The 22,031-nt window shown below is 44.8% G+C and overlaps 1 protein-coding gene across 4 annotated transcripts in view; it reads left to right on the forward strand.

Moving 5' to 3' along the window:
• LOC119973141 (inositol 1,4,5-trisphosphate receptor type 1) overlaps positions 1-22,031 on the forward strand; it is a 624,311-nt gene that overhangs the window by 247,157 nt on the left and 355,123 nt on the right. For all 4 annotated transcript variants that reach the window (XM_038810748.1, XM_038810749.1, XM_038810750.1 and 1 more), the window contains 11 exons: positions 1,487-1,678; positions 2,389-2,640; positions 4,781-4,922; positions 6,938-7,091; positions 7,200-7,387; positions 10,285-10,435; positions 13,477-13,531; positions 14,468-14,633; positions 19,087-19,269; positions 19,716-19,805; positions 19,899-20,036. In XM_038810748.1, the coding sequence (XP_038666676.1) occupies positions 1,487-1,678; positions 2,389-2,640; positions 4,781-4,922; positions 6,938-7,091; positions 7,200-7,387; positions 10,285-10,435; positions 13,477-13,531; positions 14,468-14,633; positions 19,087-19,269; positions 19,716-19,805; positions 19,899-20,036 (1,711 nt within the window). The remainder of the gene's footprint in view (positions 1-1,486; positions 1,679-2,388; positions 2,641-4,780; positions 4,923-6,937; positions 7,092-7,199; positions 7,388-10,284; positions 10,436-13,476; positions 13,532-14,467; positions 14,634-19,086; positions 19,270-19,715; positions 19,806-19,898; positions 20,037-22,031) is intronic.

Consider the following 22,031-nt stretch of genomic DNA (forward strand, 5'->3'; position numbering starts at 1 on the left):
ACCAGCTCCTTTTATGAGTAGCATGTCCAACAGTAACTGCATGAGACAAAAATATTGAACTTACATTACCTTGCTTCGATGAATGCCACCTAATTATATTGAACTTAATTCTATATTAGTACGCTGCCTGCTAATATCCTATTTCACTGGATGTGACGACTTCTGTTTTATCCAACTGTGCTCCGTATTCCTTCAAAATTTGGCAACAGACAAATGATCAAGATCTTCCATCGCGAGTAGAGGCTAGAACAACCCACTGCACTTGGATACCATAAATAAAGAGGGGTAGATTTGGACTCCTGCTCAACCATTTGACTATACCTAATCCCCAACCAACGGAAATGACCTAAATTCACCCAGTTTGACAATATGCAGGTGACCTACCTCATATTCATTTAAAACTGTAACTCCGAGTAACTGGTTTCCTTAAAAGCATAAACAAAGGTAATTTTAAAAAGTTCTTCCACTTGCCAGTGACTGCCAAATTGCAGCGTTAATCCCATTGTTTCATCGCCGTGTTCAGATGATGCCAATTGATGATTTCACACGCTAAAATCCCTAAGGACCTTAAGGGCACCCTTGACTTGAGGACTGTTGATATGAGGCTTTGAATGGAGCACAATATCAGCTGTATGGGACTGGCTACGAGAATAGGTCCGTGTGTATTGTTTCAATATGATTATGGCCAAGGAGGTTAAGAGAGTCTCCTGGGCATAGCCACACCTACACCATTGTTATTCCCAAGGGCCAAGGAAAATTTCGGAAGGGGAACATCAGTATTCTCACCAAATACATCAGATGAAAACTCCAATCTGACAATCCTCCAGTAATCATCAAAAGAAGCCACAAACCCAATTGTGGCTCCAATCGGAACCATTGCCATTGACGGCAATTCCTGGATTAGTATCCAGCTTCCCCCTGCTGTAATCGGAGCAAATAAAGGCATCTCCCTTCTTCAGAAGGTTCCCCAGTCAGACAAGGATTAACAATGCCAAAATGTGAAATAAGTAGCCAACCATGAATAAATTAACCATTACAGGAATAGAATTGGGATTGGGCTTCCAAAACCTGGAGAATCCTCATGGAATAAAAACAATTGGGAATTGTGTCAAGAGGAATTGTGACGGAACAAAGCATAGGTATAGAACAAGCAATAAAGGTGGTATAAGAAAGTGGAGAGGAAACAGTGGAGGAAAGGCATTGGATAAAATTTTCAAGACAATGCAAATGTGAATAAAAGCACAGTAACATTGATCTAACAGGAAGTTTCTCCTTAAACACCAATGTACTGAGTTATTGTGCAGGCATCTGCATTTCCTCATCGCTTGGGTGGGCATGCAAATTTATGAAATGCCTGTAAATTAAACGATTGAAATGTTTAACATACAATTGTAATGAAACCATTTCTTGGTTGTCCAATTTGTATCTAATTGGTCTGCAAGTTCTAATGTTTCCTCTGCTACTTGGGCAACTGTTATTTTTGCAGGCTGGTCTTGTCCAGAGTGGAGTTTGAGGTGGAGAATGGTGGGGAAAGCCGCCTTGAGGTTGGCGAAGATGAAGAAGTGTGGCTCTTTTGGAACGACAGCTGCAAAGAGCTACGCAGCAAAAGTATCCGAGAATTGGCTCAAGATGCCAAGGAAGGCCAAAAAGAGGACCAGGAAGTGCTCAGCTATTACAGGTCTGTCTTCCTAGCGAAATCCATGATACAGCTTTGAGGCGTGTGACTTGGAAGGCTTTGCACAATTTTTAGATTCTTGTAGCTCACAGTGAGATGGCGTCAGCCATGGCTGAGTCCTCGGGCTGGTGTCTCTGAGGCAGAAAGTTGTGTGCCCAAGTCCCACTGGGCACAACATCCAAGCTGCTCCCATGCAGTGTTGAGGGAGTGGAGCAATTTACGAGGTGCTACCTTTCAGATGTGACATTAAACCCCAGGTCCCCAATGCTTTCCCACGCAGGTACAATAGATCCACTGGCACTATTTGAGGAACACCTAGGGAGTTAACCCCGATAACCTGGCCAATGTTTATCACTCCATCAATGCCACAGCAAGTAGATTATTTCAGTCATTTTCATTGTGTTGTTTGTGGGAACCTACTGTGTACAAACTGGCTGCCAAGTTTCCTACATTACAACAATACTAAATTGACTATAAAGTACTTTAGTACCTCCTGAGGTTGTGAAAGATTTTGATCTTTATGATTTACGACAGAGGATTAAATGTAGCATTCAACAGTTATAGCATTTGACACTGCTTATTAATTACTTTGAATATGTTGTATCTATCTATTGTCTTATTCCTCGGAAAACGCTTAAGGATTCCCAGCTGAAAGGTTGAGGGTCTGTTGATATCTCTCTACTTCCTTCCTTCTCTTACATTTCATTGTCCAGATACCAGCTGAACTTGTTTGCTCGGATGTGCTTGGATCGTCAATATTTGGCCATCAATGCAGTCTCGGGACAGTTGGACGTGGATCTGATCCTTCGTTGCATGTCAGATGAAAACTTGCCCTATGACCTACGAGCCTCTTTCTGTCGCCTGATGTTGCACATGCATGTGGATCGGGATCCACAAGAGCAGGTGACTCCTGTGAAGTATGCTCGCCTGTGGTCCGAAATACCATCCCAGATAGCGATTGATGAGTGAGTATTCTGGCTGATTATTGCCTTTTCTTGCAGGGCCACAAAGATTTGGGTATGAACTTTCTGGAATTAAAATAGGACACACAAGAGTCCACTGGTTTGGCATATTTAAGCATTGGGAGCGGCTGGTCCATACAGATCCAGGGAGCTTCCAAATTGTGTTCCTGGAGATGGGGAAAATCAGCCACTCTCTTCACTAACCAGCAACTGATGCAGGAATGGAAACGCGTGTGGATATCTGATTAGAATGGCAGAGATGGTGGCATAGCTGCAATATCACTGGACAGAAATCCAGAGGCCTGGGCTCAGGATTCAAATCCCCCCCCCCCAGTGGCAGCTGGTGGAATTTAAATTCAGCTGAGTAATTTGGAATTCAAAGGCTAGTCTCCGTAATGATGACCATGGGCGGAATTCTCTGACCCCCCCAGGGGGTCGGAGAATTGCCCGGGGCCGGCGTCAATCCCGCCCCTGCCGTGTCCCGAATTCTCCGCCCCCCCCCCCCCCCCCCGAGATTCGGCGGGGCGGGAATCGCGTTGTGCCGGTCGGCGGGCCCCCCATGTCGGACGGCGGGGCCCCCCGCGGCGATTCTCCGGCCCGTGATGGGCCGAAGTCCTGCCGCTGACAGGCCTCTCCTGCCAGCTTGGATTAAACCACCTACCTGACCGGCGGGATTGGCCGGCAGCGGGCGGGCTCCGGGGTCCTGGGGGGGGGGGGGGCGCAGGGCGATCTGACCCCGGGGGATGCCCCCACGGTGGCCTGGCCCGCGATCGGGGCCCACCGATCAGCCGGCAGGCCTGTGCCATGGGGGAACTCTTTTTCTTCTGCCTTCGTTATGGTCTTCACCATGGCGGAGGCGGAAGTGACCCCCTCCCCTGCGCATGCGCCGGTATGACGTCAGCAGCCACTGACGCTCCGGCGCATGCGCGGACTTGCGCCGGCCGGTGAAGTCCTTTCAGCCCCGGCTGGCATGGCGCCAAAGGCCGTTCACGCCAGCCGGCGGAGTGGGAACCACTCCAGTGCAGGCCTAGCCCCTCAATGTGAGGGCTTGGCCCCTAAAGGTGCGAAATTTCTCCGTACCTTTGGGGCGGCCCAACGTCGGAGCGGTTCACGCCACTCCGAGAAGCCGGGACCCCCTGCCCCGCCGGGTAGGGGAGAATCCCGGCCCATGAAACTATTGTCAATTGTCATTTAATTTTTTTAAAATCTGGTTCACCAATATCGTTCTAGGATTAGAAATCTGCTGTCCTTAGATGGTTTCTGATTCCAGATCCACAGCAATATGGTTGACTCTTAACGGCCCTCTTAACTGTTCAGTTCAAAGGCAATTGGAGAAGAGTAACAAATGCCTACATCCATTAAAATATATTTTTTTAAAGTCTCAGCCATGCCTTTGATGCTCTTTGCTTTAAATGGTCCATCAGTGCTCATTGAGTGAGGTTGTGTGTGATGAATGACCATAAGGAGGAGGCATCCTTGGGAAGCCCAAGCCTCTGAAACTGTATCCCAGCAAGAAATATGTGCCCACAGCATAAGGGGGAAAGGCGATGGAAAGCAGGGAACAATAGACTACCACTGAAATCATATCAGATTTCTAAAATCATAGAAACATTTAGCTCCATTATACTGGGTTTAGATTTTGAAAGTCCAGTGTTGAGACAAGGGTCAGTCTTTGCCTTGAGAATCAGTGGAGCACGTATCAAAATAGAGCATCGGTTAAGAGTAACATTCAACACCCACTGGTGAGGTCCTGGTCCTGAAAGAAATTTGCATGATTGACAATTGTAGGATATGCTGCAGTATGTTGCACTTTTTGCACTGTTGTAAGCTGAAGTCAGTTTTTATACTGCCTTTAGTAACCTTTTGGCAATTGGAAACAAATTGGGTCATTTTCATTTAAACAGGCCGCTGTTGGCTGCTCCATCATAGTTAAAGTGGCACGACTATGTTAAAATGCAAAAGTTCTGTTTGAACAATAGGCTGCTATTTATAAGATTTAGCTTTGTTGCCCTCCCCGCCTCCCACAAAGAAAATTATTTTCTCACACCAGCAGCAAGTCTGACGAGTATATGTGACTATATAGCAGACATGTTTCTTTCATTCTGTTCTTGGTGTTCCAATGCATTGTCTTTCATTTGTTTAGTTATGATTCCAATGGAACTTCCAGAGATGAAATAAAAGAGCGTTTTGCCCAGACTATGGCATTTGTGGAGGAGTATTTGAGAGATGTTGTCTGCCAAAGGTTTCCCTTCTCTGACAAGGAGAAGAACAAGCTGACATTTGAGGTAAATTCAAAGTTTAAGGAGCTGATTGGCATCAGTAAAAGACGTAAAGACAAGGAGATTGATTTCCACCGGCGAGCTGTGAAGTAGTTCAAATTGTGTAATTCTTAGAAATGCACCTTGTGTTTACACGCGTATTTTGCTTGTGCTTCTTGCTCTGAGCACAAATCCTGCAAAGGAGTGAACTAATTACGCAAATTAATAGTCACAAATTTTGGGAACATATGATGCCCATCATCTCTCTTGATTCCAAACCTATTGACTGGCTGAGTGTTGTCAAATTCCATCAGTTCAATGTAGAAAATATTGAGGTCATCTATTTTGGCACCTGCCAGTTCTCCTGTGCCATGCTACTCCTGTGGGCTCCGTTCGCCAGCCCCATTGCCATCTCATGCTGTCACTTGTCATCCAACAACCTCTATGTATTTCGTGATCTGGAGCTTCCTTCTTGTCTGTATAATCTCTTAGCAAGACCGCCTCGTACTCTTTCAACCGTTGCTCATGTCCACCCCTACCCCCCCTTCACACAGCCGAGTTCCTAGTCCCCTAGTCCCTGCCACGATCAACATGGGACCTTTGGACCTTAATCATATTAAGGCCTAGTAAATGGTTAAGATACTGGACTCGTAATCCAGAGGCCCTGATGAATGATCTACAAATGTGTCTTAAAATAGGGCAGCACGGTAGCACAGTGGTTGGCACTGTTGCTTCATAGCACCAGGGTCTCGGGTTCGATTCCTGGCTTGGGTCACTGAATGTGCGGAGTCTGCACATTCTCCCTGTGTCTCTGGGTTTCTTCCGGGTGCTCCGGTTTCCTCCCACAAGTCCCCAAAGACGTGCTGTTAGGTAATTTGGACGTTTAAATTCTCCCTTCGTGTACCCAAACAGGTGCCGTAATGTGGCAACTAGGGGCTTTTCACAGTAACTTCATTGCAGTGTTAATGTAAGCCTACTTATGAATATAAAGATTATTGTTATTATCTCACCAAAGCAACTGGGAATTTCATTAACTAAAATATAATAAAACCTTGGATAAAAAGCTGTCATCAGTAATGATGATTATGAAATAATTGGTTTGTCGGAAAACCACATCTTGTAGAGGGAAGGAAATTGCCGTCCTTACCACGTCGGGCTGATGTGTAACTCGACTCTCAGCGATGTGATTGAAGCTTAACCACTCTGAAATTACCTAGAAAACCACTCAGTCGTGCTCATAAAAATGGACTCACCATCACCTACTTGAGGCCACTTAGAGACGGAATAAATACTGACCTTTATCAGTTCCGTCTACATCTCACGACTGAAGAAAATGCTTGGCTTCTCTCACTTTCCTAACCAACTGCAATGGCATATTTCAAAATCTTTCACCCTCCCCTCTGATACTGTCTTCATAGTTTCATCCATTATTCCTCCGCGACCATCTTCTTCCACTCTGTGCCCTTGCCCTTCATGCCTCTGACACTGGTGTGATCCTTGTTTCTTGTCCTCTTTGCTCTATCATTTGTGGTTGCTCTTTCAACTACCAACAGGAAATACTCCACTTAAATCTCTCTAACCTTACCTGTTCCGTTCTGTAAACTTTTCTATCCTCCTGTATTATCAGCACCAACCATTGATCCCATTCCCAATGCTTTCCTCCCATTGGATATCTTTTCTAGTGTAGAAAAGAAGGAAATAAGTGTTCTTACAAATTGTTTTAAACTATATGCCAGTTTTTGATTTCCGTTTGTCAGGGAGTAACTTAGTCTAGTGAGGCTCATAACAATTCTGAAGATATGACCTCCTGGATGAGTTCTGATCACTTTCATTCCTCGCCTTTTGTACTTTAGAAGAGAAAAACAATTGCATGTTGCACATTTTGGCGAACTGTAAGTTAGAGAAATTATAGAACCTATCCATGGAGAGGGCGTTTAATTCCCGTCTATACCTCCATTTGACGTAATTTTGCTAGTCTGGCCTGAGTATCACTACGGTTCAGATGTTTGACTGATAATGATTTGATTGCTTCCACCCCACAGGTTGTGAATTTGGCTCGTAATCTGATCTACTTTGGCTTCTATAGTTTTAGTGACCTCCTGAGGTTAACCAAAATCCTGCTGGCCATTTTGGACTGTGTCCACATGGCAACTGTCTTCCCAATCAGCAAACTGGTTAAAGGGGATGACAACAGAGGTAAGTAAGACTTTACTCTATTCGCGGGATAAGTTTCTATATATTGTTTTGTACCGATCACTCACTGTTCTGTAAATCCGCACTGATCAATGATCCTATGCATTGCAGGCAGTAATGTAATGAGGTCAATTCATGGAGTCGGAGAGTTAATGACCCAAGTGGTTTTGAGGGGAGGTGGCTTTCTACCTTTGACTCCCATCACACCACAGAATGGAACGACTAAACAACAGACTGAGCCAGAGAAGGAAGATATTTTGGTCATGGACACAAAGCTAAAAACAATTGAAATTCTGCAGGTAATGGTCTCAAATATCATAGATTATCATAGAATTTACAGTGCAGAAGGAGGCCATTCAGCCCATCGAGTCTGCACCGGCTCCTGGAAAGAGCACCCTACCCAAGATCAACACCTCCACCCTACCTCCATAACCCAGTAACCCCACCCAATACTAAGGGCAATTTTGGACACTAAGGGCAATTTATCATGGCCAATCTACCTAACCTACACATCTTTGGACTGTGGGAGGAAACCGGAGCACCCGGAGGAAACCCACGCACACAGGAGGAGGATGTGCAGACTCCGCACAGACGGTGACCCAAGCCGGAATCGAACCTGGGACCCTGGAGCTGTGAAGCAATTGTGCTATCCACAATGCTACCGTGCTGCCCTATGAGTGTCGATGTTACATTTGGCAGGTTCAATAACACTTTGGATTTGGTCCTGGCCTTGCTTTCAGCCTGCTCGCTGGTTCAGTAACTTCTAGTCAATCGTTTGGTGTTCTCACTTCTGCTTTCTTATCCCAAAACAACCAAAAAAAACTTGACTTGTGATATTCCTAATTGAAGTTTTAACCTCTGACCCTGTGGGGTCTCGATAATGACTTCCACGGATTAGTCAAACAGTGTGGATTGGTGTGTCTTCTGATTTAACTTGCTCCTTGAGGGGAAGCAAATCATAGTCGCTCCTGGAAGTCATCATGCTGTCACTGCTGCAGCAGGGATTCACCGTACCGAGATTTATAATCCTCAGTCTAACATCAGTAGAACAAATCCATTTTATTTTGACATTAGCGATGGGAATTGATGTCTGTTTGGTGCAGCTTAGAACTTTCTAACCTGTTCAAAGAGTGAATAAACACTTGAAATGGAGATGAGAGTAGATTTTTCATTTGATACCATTGAAGCAGCAGTAAATTGTACTGTTCCTTCTGCAGTTGTCACTACCTGGGTCAAAACAATTCTTCACGGGTAGAGTGTTTGACCAGTCATTTGTGAACATTATAACATCGCAAATGGCTGCTGACACTGGTTTTCATATGTTCAACTGAGCATGTTTTAACATTTTTGGGACAGATCGTGCTGGAAAAATAATGGTGTATTACCAATGCATGTTGTTCCTAATTTGCAAATTGGCCAGCATGTTCAGGGGAATTATTACATGCACCATGATTTGTGAAACTCCAGTACTCGCCGGTTAATTTATGTCCTTCTGTTTTTGTTTGTGTAAATGATGGTGCTCCCTCAGGCGTCCCACTATTTTTGAGAACTCTTTGGATTTGCACATTAATTGCCCATTAAACTTGTCACAGAAAGTTAAATCCTGTAATTAACAGTTTAAACCCCTTTTAATGATGTGATCAAGCCTAGATCTGGAACACTTTTAAAAGTCTCATTGTTATTAGAGAATTTTTTAAGAAGGTGACTTTTTAATTTCAATGTTTTACCCCTCTCTGCCACTCATCATCACTCTCACTCATGCACACTGGTCTACCCCCCCCCCCCCCCCCCCCGTATTTCTTTCTGCCTCTTTATTTCTCTTTCTGAACCTGAGTTTAGTTTAATTTCTTCATCGTTCCTCTACTTGTTTCTCAATCGTTAAGTCTCATTAGTTGAGGAAGTAGACTGCTGGCCCCACTATTCATTGAGGTCCCAGATAATCCTGTTGTGCTCGCCACGTTTTCAGCTCTCACAGCGAGTTGTGGTGCTAAAAGTCTTTGGGCAGAGGGTGAAGAAAATGTTTGCACTAATTGTGCCTTTGCAAGATGTATCATCCCAGATCTTGTGATGTTGTAAATCTGATATCCTGAACTGTTTAAATCGCTCATTTTTACTTGTGGTTATGGAGTCACTGGCCTTTTTAAAGCTGTAATGATTTGTTTTGAAATTTTTGCAGTAAATGTCTGAATTTAATATTTCAAGATGTCCAACAAAAGTAATTTGCTACTGTAAGGATCAGAATGGTCTGGATGTAGGCTATTAACAGCCCAGACTCCCTCCTAACCAGCACCTCATAGCTTTGAATAGCTGCCTAGTTTGTTGTTTTGAAGGGAACATATTAAGTTCCTTCACTGTATCAGTTATAATGGCACAACAGGCTGCACTGACACTTGAGACCTTGTGCCTTAGCACTTGCAGCCTTGAAGGCTTCTCAACTAGGCTGCTTTATCCATCAGAAATTGCAATTGCTGTAATGGCATTAGTATGCACACAATGTGTCATTCGTCAATTGTAACAAACTACACGCAAGCAAATCATTAGGCACGATAGAATACACCACAGTGCATCATTTATCATTCAAAGAGAGATTTTGCATACCTGGAATAGGGCTGAAGACTCTATTCAGAATTTTCCACATTCAGAATGGACTCTTCTGACATTCTCCATTATGAAAAGTCATTTGAGTCAGAAGGTTGTGGATTCAAGTCTCATTCCAGAGCCTTGTGCACATAATTCAGGCTAGCACTCCAGGTAAACACCAAGGATGTGCTGCATTGTTGCAGATATGGTCCCTTGATGGATTGTTAAATTGAGGCCCTATCTTCCTCCTCATGTGGGTGTCAAAGAGCATCTCACCCTATTTTAAGAGCAGGGAAATTCTCCCTGGCATCTTGGACAATACTTATCCTCAAACGACATCACAAAACAAATTAACTGGCAATTATTTTATTTGTGATTGAGAGCTTGCTGTGTGCTGCTATATTGCTGCAGTCTAAATTTCTCAAGTATTTAACTGTAAAGCATCTTGAGACATCATGAAGGGAGCCATATAAATGCAGTCTGTCCATAAGATTTAATTTTCAGGTTAAAATAAAAACAAAGGTTGCACGTTAACTGATGTATAAGAGTATACTTTTGATCTGATTGGCCACACACTGCTGCCAAAATCATTGTTTTATCCCTTTTCTGCTTCCAGTTCATTTTGAATGTGCGTTTGGATTATCGAATCTCTTGCCTTCTGTCCATATTCAAGCGGGAGTTTGATGAAAGTAATGCACACCATCAATCAACTGACACCCCACCTAGCATAGGATCAACTTCTCAGGATGGAGCAAGTAACGTTCCAGGTTTGTCAACCGGCTGAGATTAATAAAGACATCACTTATCGTAGCCCTTCCTTGTCATAATATACATCCAGGTATATGATGGAGTGCAGACAGGCAGTGATTGACACACAAGGTGACCAGTGAACACACACAACACAGCAGCCAATCACCAGACTGGACACGACCGCTAAAAAGCCAGTGGGCATCAGTTTTCCCGCTCTCTCGGGATCCAGCCTCTGAGACAGTCAGAGCTCGTGAGCAGCAGCCAGTGCAAACACCATGTGGTAGTCGGTTAGTCTGGTCAGGCTAGCCTCAGGTCTCCAGTCAAATCAGCATAGTGTCAACCCACAGTTAAAGTATGTAATATAGTTAGATGTTAAATAAACTCGCGGTGCATCTCATCAAGTGTTGGAAGCCTGTCTCTCTCTACAATGCATCAAACGCAGTCCACATAGACCCAGCTTACCCAACACATCATTCCTTAGACCTTAAATCGCTGAAATTCTCAGTATTCTGAAATGTATGATGGATTCCACAGATTTAATCAATCACCAGGCCATAACTATACATTTTCCAGCAAACTGACTGGTTTAAATAAGAACTGGGTGTACTTGTGGGTAAGTTGTTATCCACTTTGATTTCACAGTGATTTATCGGGGCATTAATTTTTTTCATTACTTTAGTTTGTGTTTTTTCTAAGTGTGTGTGTGTGTCTTTCTAACAAAGGCCAGACCTACGCATGAACGTTGAACCTGGGTTATGTGTGCGTCTGGAGGGGATGGTGTTGGTATGTGCAGATCACAAGAGTGGAAAAATATATTGAAGAAACTGACTTGCTCCAGTGACCCTGTGAATATTACCAACTGGAGCTATCTTACGCTGATGGTGTCAGGAGTGGATGGTTCGTGATTGAAGTACTGATTGAGCAGTGTGTTTTTACTCTGGATGATGTCAAATATATTTAGTTTTGTTAAAATGGCACCCCATTCAGGCAAGTGGAGAGCATGTTATCAACATAGGAGATGGTGGAGAGGCTTTGGTTAGCCACTCATTGGAGAACACCCATGTGCTAGCATTGTTCTACAACACATTAATCGCAAGGTTTTCTGTGGAGGTAATCTAATTAATGGGCATCATAGTTAGTCACCCAAACAGAGAGACTTCACAGCTTATAAAAGAAGTTGAATCTTTTTTTTATTTATTTGTGGGATGTGGGTGTTGTTAGTCAAGCAAGCATTTATTGCCCTTCCGAAGGTGATGGTGAGCTGCTACCTTGAACCACTGCAGTCATGTGGACATGCACAATGTTGTTGGGAAGGAAGTTCTGGGATTTTGACCCAACAACCGTGAAGGAACAGTGAATGTTTCCAATGCTGTGTGCCTGGAGGTGTTCTCATGCACATGCCAACCTTGTTCTTCTCGGTGGTGGAAATCGAGGGCTTGCAAGGCGCTCGCTGAGTAACGGCGAGTTGCTGCATTTCATCTTGTAGGTGGTGTGCAGTGCAGCCAATATGGAGGGAATGAATGTTTAAGGTTATGGATGGTGTGCCAATGCCCCAGGCTATGTATTGTGTTTCTCGAGTGTTGTTGGAGCTGCACTCATCCAGGCAAATGGATGGTCTTGCATCACATTCCTGTTTTGTGTCTTGTAAGTGGTAGACATGCTTTGGGGAGTCAGGAGGTGAGTTAATTGCTTTTGAATTTCGAGCCTCTGACCTGCTCTTGTAGTCGTGATATTTATGTGGCTTGTCCAATTTAGTTTTTGGTTAATGGTAACCCACAGGATGTTGATGCTGGGGCATTCCGAAATGGTAATACCATTGAATATCAAGCGAGTTAAATTCTCTCCCATCGAAGATGGTCTTTGCCTGGCACTTGGTGTGGCGTGAGTGTTAGATACTTGCCACTTGTCTACCCAAGCCTGAATATTGTTCAGGTCTTGGTGCATTTGTATATGGATTGCTTCAGTATCAGAGGAGTCGCAAATGGTGCCGAACATTTTGCAATCGTCAGCAAATATCCCCATTTCTGACCTTGTGATGAGAGAGGTAGGTCATTGAAGAAACTGAAAATGGTTAGACATCGGAGATTACCCTGAGGAACTCTCGTGGCAATGTTCCAACAATAACTTTCTTTGTGTCACGTATGACGCAAATCAGTGGAGACTTTTCCCCCTGATTTCCAGTGACATTAATTTTATTAGGGATTCTGGATTCCAAACTCAGTCAAACCCCTGCCAAGTTCAGCATTTTTGTCAATGTTTGGAGTAAGGCTGTAATGGTGTCTAGCGCCGAATGGTCCTGGAGGAACTCAAACTTAACATTGGAGAGCAGGTGATTGGTGAGTAAGTGCTGCTTGATAACACTCTCACGACATTTCCATCACTTTACTGATGATCAAGAGTAATTTAATGGGGTGGGCAATTGGCCAGATTGGATTTGTGAGCAGGCGGTATGTGGGTAATTATCAATATTGTTGTGTAGATGCCAGTGTTGTAGCTGTCATGGGACAGCTTGGCTAGGGATATGACTAGTTCTGGAATCAACAAATGTAGAGCTAGTATTAATGATGATGAAGCTGCTGGCTTGTCAAGAAAAAAGAAACAACCAGTTTGAGAGAAGGAAACTTGCCAACCCTACTTTTATGGCCAATATGTTACTTCAGTCTCTCTCAAATTTGATTGACTCTTGATGGCCCTCTGAAAAAGTTTAGCAAGCCTCGCCATTATATCAAACCTTTGCAAAGAACAGCATGATGTAAACTGAAACACCCTAGCTAATAGAGTTGTGGAAGTGCCTTCACAGCATGGGTTGCAGTGGTTCAAGAGGGCGGCTCACCACCACCACCTTGGGAGGTGCTGATTTTGTCTGTCTTCCTGGGAAAATTTTGTAAATATTCAAAGTAAATGTTCAATTAAGTCCAGGAAGGGGCAGAGACTTTATGGGGGATGGGATGGGTAGCCAAGAAATTCATCTGTAATCACCGTGCATGGATCGATGTTAACGGTATAAAACTCAACTTCAGTAACTTCCCAGCTACTTTCATTTATTCTATTTTTACAGGAGCATTAGATTTTGAGCACATTGAAGAGCAGGCCGAAGGAATCTTTGGTGGAAGGCAAGTACGAACATTTAATGGTTTGGTACAATGCGTCTGATGGTAATATAGATGTAGCATTTTGTGTTATTTTCCCTCGCCCATTCCAAAACAAGAAGAGCTAAATATTCGGCAGCAAAGTCCACATGAATGAGCAGCGAAGATGGGTTTGAACTCTGCCCTACTCCATTCATAATTTGAGCTATGTGATTTGGGACAATGGCATCTCCTTTTTAAAGGGGTCAGAGAAGACAAATTTACCGCAAAATGTCTAAGCATATGCAGCGATAAAGGAGTATTACGGGTCTGGGCCTGGGCCCACAGTCTACCCCTTTACTAACAGAGGCACCTGAGTAGGCAGACCACAGATGAAAGATAATTTGCCGAGAGATAACACCGGACAAAGAGAGAGGCACATGCCTTGGTACTAAGACTCTGCAGCCTTCAGTGCAGTTACCAGATGTGGTCAGTGATACTGTTTCCTGAAATAATATTTCTGACTGGGAATACTAACTGGAAGAGCTGCATGAATACACCATCTGTGTGGGTCCAACTTGCTGCCGATTTTGCTCCACTCCAGGGCTTTAGCGCAAAATTCTAGGCTGCTACTCCAGTGCTGGGTGGAGGTGCGATGTTGATTCACGTAGGCCTTTAAAGCTAGACACTGTCTGGCCCCACAGTACTATATCAAAAAAGAACAGGGGAGTTTCCTTGGCTTATATTTGCTCCTTGACTCATTTCACTAAAACCGATTCATCACGTTGCCCTTTGTGGACCTTTATTGTACATTGTGTTTCTATATTACAATAGTGACTACGCTTCAAAAGTGCTGGTTTTAATCTACTGTGGGATATTGAGGTGGAGAAAGGCACTATAGGAATGCAAGTTCTTTCATTTCATCGGAAATCACCAACACTTATGTCACTTCTTCTATCCTCGACCTTTCTTGAAATACAGTGATGAAAACACTCCGTTAGACCTGGACGATCATGGAGGCAGAACGTTTCTCCGAGTTTTGCTTCATCTCACAATGCACGATTATCCACCTTTGGTGTCCGGCGCGCTTCATCTCCTATTTAGACACTTTAGTCAGAGGCAAGAAGTTCTTCAAGCATTTAAACAGGTATCCAAAAACACCTTTTATTCACGCTGATTGCTGTTGCAACCGATTTCAATTTTGCAGGTCGCTTTTATGTTCCGAGGGCTCAGCAAAAGATGATAATTACAAGGAAATGCTGTGCTTTTTTCATATTGTTGTTAAGTTTAAGAGAAACAGGTAATGGGTGTTAATTTTTGCGCACATATAAATATCGGACCAGTTCTGACAGAATTCCACAGTGGCCCTGCACCCTGACACTTTGCTTGGGATCCGCAATCAAACAATTTGAGTTGTCTCAAGGACCTTCTCACCCCCCCCGTACCTTTCCATTTGGCATGGAATGGTTTCCTGTTTGATACGTTGCTGCACACCCTCCACTTTCTTCCCTCTCTCCTCATGGCACGCTGTGGTGTTCTCCTTTCCCATCTGACAGTGGGGGAGGTTCCAAATGGAGGGCTCTTTTCCATGGGAGCCCTCCCTTTTCCATCAGTGCCCTGGCGTGGAAAATGTTGCTTGCAGAAATGCGTAGCAGTCGAAGGTTAAGGTGATTCATAGACACCAAGCCCACACATGTTTTCTGAGGCCGGAGGGAGGGGGGGGGGGGTCTGAGTTCCACGTGTAGGTAGATTGCCTGAGGTTGCACACCCTTTTTTAGGTATTTAAAGGCACCCACTTTTTAGTTATTTGAAGGGACCGCTCCTCAGCCTTTGGTTGCACTTCAGCCTGATGCTCCTGATCTTTCGTCACCTGATGCAGAAGGAATTGTGGAGGGAAGAGGATGTCCTTGAAAGCCTGCTCCTGGGGCCTGGCCAATGCTATCAACAGATTCAGGCAGCGGATGGCCAAATGGGTTGTCCGACCCGACTGTCTGCCCCTCTACCCTGGCTATGTTCTCGGCCAGGTGGGCTTGGAAAGGAAGCATGGAGAGCCTGCCTTCCATGACCAGTGAGCATCACTGGGCCTGGGGTGCTTCGTCATTCCTGGAAATTATATTTTAGTTTGCTTTGTTAAGTTTCCTTTGGCATTTAGATATTTGTTACAATCACCTTCTTCCATTTTTGTTTAATTTATTGATTTTTGTTTTACTTTTTTTTTAAATGTATAAATAGGGGACAGCAGGGAGATTGGTTTGAATGGGGGAAGAGCTGAGAAACTGAACAAGTCAATAAACTCTCTTGATAAAGAAAAGCTCAGTGCCTTAGTTTTGGTTTCCCAACTGCTTGGAGCCTATTACTACCCCCTTGGTCATTGCTTAGCAATGCACATGTTATGCACTCCAGATAAACAGATTCCTGGGTGGCACAGTGGTTAGCACTGCTGCCTCACAGCGCCAGGGGCCCAGGTTCGATTCTGACTTTGGGTGACTAACTGTGTGGATTTCCTACGGGTGCTCCAGTTTCTCCCCTCAGGTCAGTGGCGTGCAGGTTAGGTGGATTGGCCAAGCTAAATCGCCTCCAGTGTTAGATTACGGATTGTGGGACTAGGATGGGGGAGTGGGCACAGGTAGGGTGCTCTTTCGGAGGGTTGGTGCAGACTTGATCGGCCAAATGGCAGCCTCCTGCACTGTAGGGATTCTTTTCTTGGTTAGTCATGCTTTATGCAGAGTTTCTCTAAGCGAGAGATGCCTGCATCCTCTTACAGACTATGGCTAATTATAGATGGACAGTGTGAAGCAATTCTTCAATCACAATGACGGCAGATTATACCCATGTCTGTGTGTGTTGTAGTTGACTTGGGAGTGCTTGATGCTGATAACACTGTAAAAATAAAAAGCTTGTTTATTTTGGCAAGCAGACTCTTGCCTTTTAAATTCCCCAAATCCGCGTCACTTTTTCAAGAATAGAACATGACTCTTCTGCAAGACTTAATGGTTGTAAACTGATTTATAGTGAAGTCATGTGTTGAAGCTGTACTTGTAGCAAAGCTTCAAGTTTGCCTGGGACATTCCCTTGTGGACAGCAGTACTGCTCACCCCAATGAGTGGTCTGACTGCCTTCCGTTTAGACATTGTGCCCTTACTGCCTAATTTTCCCACATAACTGGAAAGTTTAACGGCAGTACCCCCATGTAACCTGAACCAGATGTGGGGCCTAATCCTGATGGGGTGGGACCACTTGCAGCAGGCATGTTGGTTCAACATTGTTCTGTAATTCATTTTTTTCTTGCTTCATAACTTGCTGGAGGTGTGAGCCGATATTGGACCGGTAAGAGAAAACAACATATCCAGGACCTGAGAACACTGTCGGAGCAGCACTGCATCTCCCTAACCAATAAGATTTAAAATTTGAGAAAGATCCAAGGAGTGAGGAAGAAAGAGCACAAATTAAATTCCAATCAGAATCACAAAGAAAAGCAGAGATATAGATAGAGCCAAAAAGGAAAATGAGGATAAGAATTTAACACTTTTTCAACAGCTTAATAATTTGCTAAATGCAGGAATGAAATTAAATGTACTAAATTGTGGGACTTCTGGTGTCGGCCATGAAGTGAGCGATCACACATAATCTTTATAATCTTTATTAGTGTCGCAAGTAGGCTTACATTAACACTGCAATGAAGTTACTGTGAAAATCCACGAGTCGCCACTTTCCGGCACCTGTTCGGGTACACTGAGGGAGAATTCAGAATGTCCAATTTGTCTAACAAGCATGTCTTTGGGGACTTGTGGGAGAAAACTGACGCAGAGATGGGAAGAACGTGGAGCATAGGGTAACCATGATGGTCACTGTACATTTTGGAACCGAGCATGTTGATGGGATGTATAAGTGGGCTGCTTCAGAGATTTGGGATGTTCTTAGAGTGTAAATAGAACCTAGGCAAGAGCGACTATTTCATGGTCTTCCAGCTTGCCGGGGGGAGGGGGGGGGGGGCTGCCATTTCATCTGCCGGCAAACCATTTTAGGATTTGGTGGTGCAGATGGTTTGGGACTGGGGTGGGCTCCGAAGGTATCATTTTACTTGTTTGGTGGGAAAGGTGAAGGCCGATTGTCAAGATGGAAAAACCTCCCTCTGTCATTTGTGGGCCGGATGCAGGCAGTTACAAAGAATGTGTTACCGTGATTTTTGTTCCTATTTCAGTGCCTGCCGGTCTTCCTACCCAAATCATTCTTTGGGGGGGTGGACAAATTAATCGCCTCGTTTATCTGGAGGTGTGTGGGAGGGGGGGGAGAGAAGGTGGCCAGGATTAGAGGGGTGGTTGGGGGGGGGGGGGGGGGGGGGGGGGGGGCTAGGCCTCCCAAACTTATTGTACTAATATTGGGCGGAGAAGGTGGAGTTGTGCGGGTCTGGACCAAGGAGGGGTGGGGTGGGGGGAGGCCCGATGGCTTAAATCTGTAGGGGGTCGGGGTTTGCAGGTGTTGGCATAGGGGGGAGGGTTCAGGTATCTGCACGTTTGAGATTTTGCAAGGAAGGTTTCCCCGACCTTCCCGATAGTGCCGGCCTCCTCGTTGCTGGAGGTAGTGCTGTCGGTGGGAGGGCTGGAGAGGGAGGTTGTTTTGCTGATCTACGGGAGGATCTTGGAGGAGGACAGGGTGTATATGGAGGGGATTAAGGTGGTGGGAGGAGGGGGTGATGGAAGAGGGACTGTGGTTTGAGTTGCTCCAGAGGGTAAATGCCTCAACCATGTGTGCGAGGCTGGGGCTGATACAGTTGAAAGTCATACATCGGGCGCACCTCACAAAATCGAGGATGAGCTGGCTGCTTGAGCGGGTGGAGGATGTCTGTGAGCCATCCAGGAGGGGCCCCGCAAACCCCATTCATTTGTTTTGATCCTGCCTGAAGCGGGAAAGGTTTTGGTGGGAGGTATTTAGCACAATCTCGGGGTCTTGCATACGGATGTGGAGCCCGGTCCCCAAGAAGCCATTTTTGGGGTGTCAGACTGGCCTGAGTTCCAGGTGGGGGCAGATGTTTTGGTCTTCGCGAGAGAGAAATGTGACCGTGAGCAGGGTGTTGGCGAGTGCTCCAGTTGTCTTGGTGAATGTATACACACCGAACTGGGAGGATACGGATTTTATCAAGAGGGCGTTGAGGCCATCCCCGACCTGGACTCCTATTAGTTGATGATGGGGGGATTTTAAATTGTGTGCTTGATTCCGGACTAGATGGGTCATGCCCCACAAACGATCCTATAAGCTGTAAGTTCCAGTTTTGTTTTGGTGGCGGGGTGGGGTTGGGGAGCATTACTGTGTCACGTGACACGTCCATTGCTGAATGTGATTTTGTCCCACTCAGAAGGCAGCAACTCTCCAGAAGGATGATGTACATCCTGAGCTGCACAAAACCCTTGAGCCTTCAGGGGATATTTGGTATGGCGAAACTATTGCTAGCTTTTCCGAGCTCTCCCTTCACACTTATTCACTTAACATGGTAAATCATGGCAGAATCACAAACTGGTCCTGCTCTTTTTTTTTTATTTGCCCCTATCTGTTCTATTGGGGCTCGCAAAATATTTAATTGCTGGATCTCTTGTGACCCTCAGGTCCAGCTGCTTGTTACGAGTCAGGACGTGGAAAACTACAAACAGATTAAAGCCGACCTGGACCAGCTGAGGCTGCTGGTGGAGAAGTCGGAGCTGTGGGTTTACAAGGGCCATGCCCATGATGAGTCGATGGAAGTAGGGGAGAATTCAACTGGTGGCAGTGAATTGAAGAAGAAGAAAGAGGTACAGTGTATTCCCTTTGACAGGCCAAGCAAAAGAACCTGTGTAATTTGTCAAGCCAATCAGCTGAAGGTAACAGGCACACAATTGGCAGACTGCGGTGTAAATCGCAGCATTAATAGGAATTAATTGTGTCTCGGGTTTTTGTTTGCTCAGCCCATTTGAGGAACTGTGGAGGAGAATTTATATTGCGGAAGAGATTAGGAGAGCTCGGGAGAGAGTACACTACTGCTTCTTGCAACTTTGACATGTTTTGAATTGGCAGGGGAGGCCAATGTGATTCAGAATGTTTTTAAAAGGCTGAGCAAGTCGGTTAACAGTGAACCCTCACTCGGTTTTTTAAAACTTCACGTTAAAATGTCTAAGAACAGTGTTGCTATTCTTTAAGTGAAGAGATACGGTGTTATGCAAATGCACAGATACGCCTGTGTGTTTATTTTCCCACACAGGGTGACTTTGCAAAAGGTCAGATTGCCAGCTCTGATGTGGTACCCACGATTGAAAGCACCAGCAGCAAGAATTATAGAGTCATAAAGGAGGTGAGGCCCCTGGCTTGTGCTGCATGCACAATCATTTTCTGGGCTGCAAGATTCTTTCTTTGAAGAGCATCATCTGCATTTTGCCTTTTGCAGGTTTTGATCCGACTCAGCAAGCTGTGTGTGCAAGAAAGCTCGTCTGTGAGGAAAAGCCGCAAGCAGCAGCAAAGGTTACTGAGGAATATGGGGGCTCACACCGTGGTCCTCGACCTTCTGCAGATTCCCTATGAAAAGGTACTGCCTAGTCTGAAGTGTCATGTGAACACCATGTTGCAGAGTATTAAAAAAGTACTTCAAGGAAAGAATAAGTTTGGTTTGAAGAATGATTGTTTGCTTCGATTTGTTAACTTCAGATTTAATCTCCGTTTTAACCACTATTCTGGGTGTTAAACTTTAATTGCTAATTTGTTTAAAATGACTGTCAGAAGCGGGTTATCTCCAGATCAGACGTCTGAACCTGTGTATCATTGTGAAAATACACTCTGGTGTTTGCGATCTGTCATTGAGTGGCTTAATTCTTCAAATTCTCAAGACCCAAAGCGCACCAACATGGTCACCAAGAGGACACTTTGCCACATGGATCCTTTAAGCAGAGTACGTAACACATCCTCCAGCGAAACAGAAGGAGTTTTGTTGTGCCAAATTAATAACTGGCCCTGTACAAGACCCGGTGACTATCCGGGGCATCAGGTTAAAAATTATTGTCACATACATTTAGTTTGTGGCTTTTCATTATGAAATAATGCACATTTTGGGGTAGACCGAGAGTTTGTGTGATTGATGGTGAGTCAGCAGACCATTTTATATCTCTCCCATTGACTTGTTTGGAAATTGGTAAAAGAACACTGGGAAGCATTATTTTACACACTGAGTTGTGATCGGGAAGATACTGCCTGAAAAGTGGTGGAAGCAGATTCAATAACAACTTCCAAAAGGGAATTAGATAAATATTGAAAAGATTAAAACGACGCAGGGCTATGGCAAAAAAGCAGGGAAACAGTGTCGTTGACTCTTAACTGCTCTTAGAACTGGTTCAGGGAGTCACTCAGTTGTATCAAACTGCAATGCAAAACAATAGTAAGAGTAAAAGCAGATTGATCATCCAGTGTCAACCTCAATGTCAGACACAACAAAGGCACACCCAGCCCTGTCATCCTCACCAATATCCGATAGCTGATGCCAAAATTGGGAGAGGTGTCCCACAATCGAGCAACAACCTCGCTCAGTCATACCCACAGGATCATGGCTTACAGCCTATGTTCCAGATGCCAGACAGTGGTATGCAATTGAGAGGGAGTGGCACTGGGAGTCTTCTTCATTTGACTCTGAACCTCGTGAGGTTTCATGGCATCAAGTCAAACATGAGTCAGGAAACCTCCTGCTGATTACCACCTATGACTCTTCATTGCAGGCGTACGAGTCCTTCTGGGACAGCAGTGGGAAGCAGCACAGAGGGTGGAAGGGCACAGAATATACTCTGGGTGGGGACGTCAATGTCCAGAACCATGAGTGGCCCAGTCAGTCTAATCTGGCTCAGTTGTGAAGGATGTACCTGCCAGACCTGGCCTGAGGCAGACTGAGAAAACCAATATGAAAGATAAATCCACTTGAACTTGCCCTCACGAATCTACCTGTTGCAGACGCATCTATTGATTGCTGAGCTCTGATTGTGACTATAGTAAGAACTAGGAAGTAAGTCTCAACTTGTTCAACTCCAAATTTAGCGTGTTCAGTAATCACTTCTCCAACACACCACAGTGCCACCTGTATTCCCTTTATATATTGATGCAGTGTATTAAACAATACGTGCAATCTTTACACTGGAGTACTAGGGAACATTAACTCTTTCCTAACATCAATGTTTATACTTTGAGCACTGTATAGTACTTGTGGAGACAAAGTCCCATCTTCATCCTGAGGACGACGCTGCCCCCCCCAGGGCCAACCAACCAACCCACCTCCCATTGTCTTATTTGGTATGACCACCATTCAAACTCAAAACAGATCGAGCAGTTCAAAGTGGGCTTCCATGTGGTCTGTGCGTCGCCAGCAACAGAATTGTAATTAATGACTATCTTTAACCTCATGACCTGGTATATCCCTCACTCTGCCATTACCATTGATTCAAGGAGAGTGTAGATGAGCAGCGCAGGAGCAGAACAGGCATACCTAAAAATGAGGTGTCAGTCTGATGAAGCTATAACAAGACAACACACATGCCAAGCAACA

Source organism: Scyliorhinus canicula, chromosome 11 (assembly GCF_902713615.1).
Source record: "Scyliorhinus canicula chromosome 11, sScyCan1.1, whole genome shotgun sequence".
Taxonomy (NCBI): Eukaryota; Metazoa; Chordata; class Chondrichthyes; order Carcharhiniformes; family Scyliorhinidae; genus Scyliorhinus; species Scyliorhinus canicula.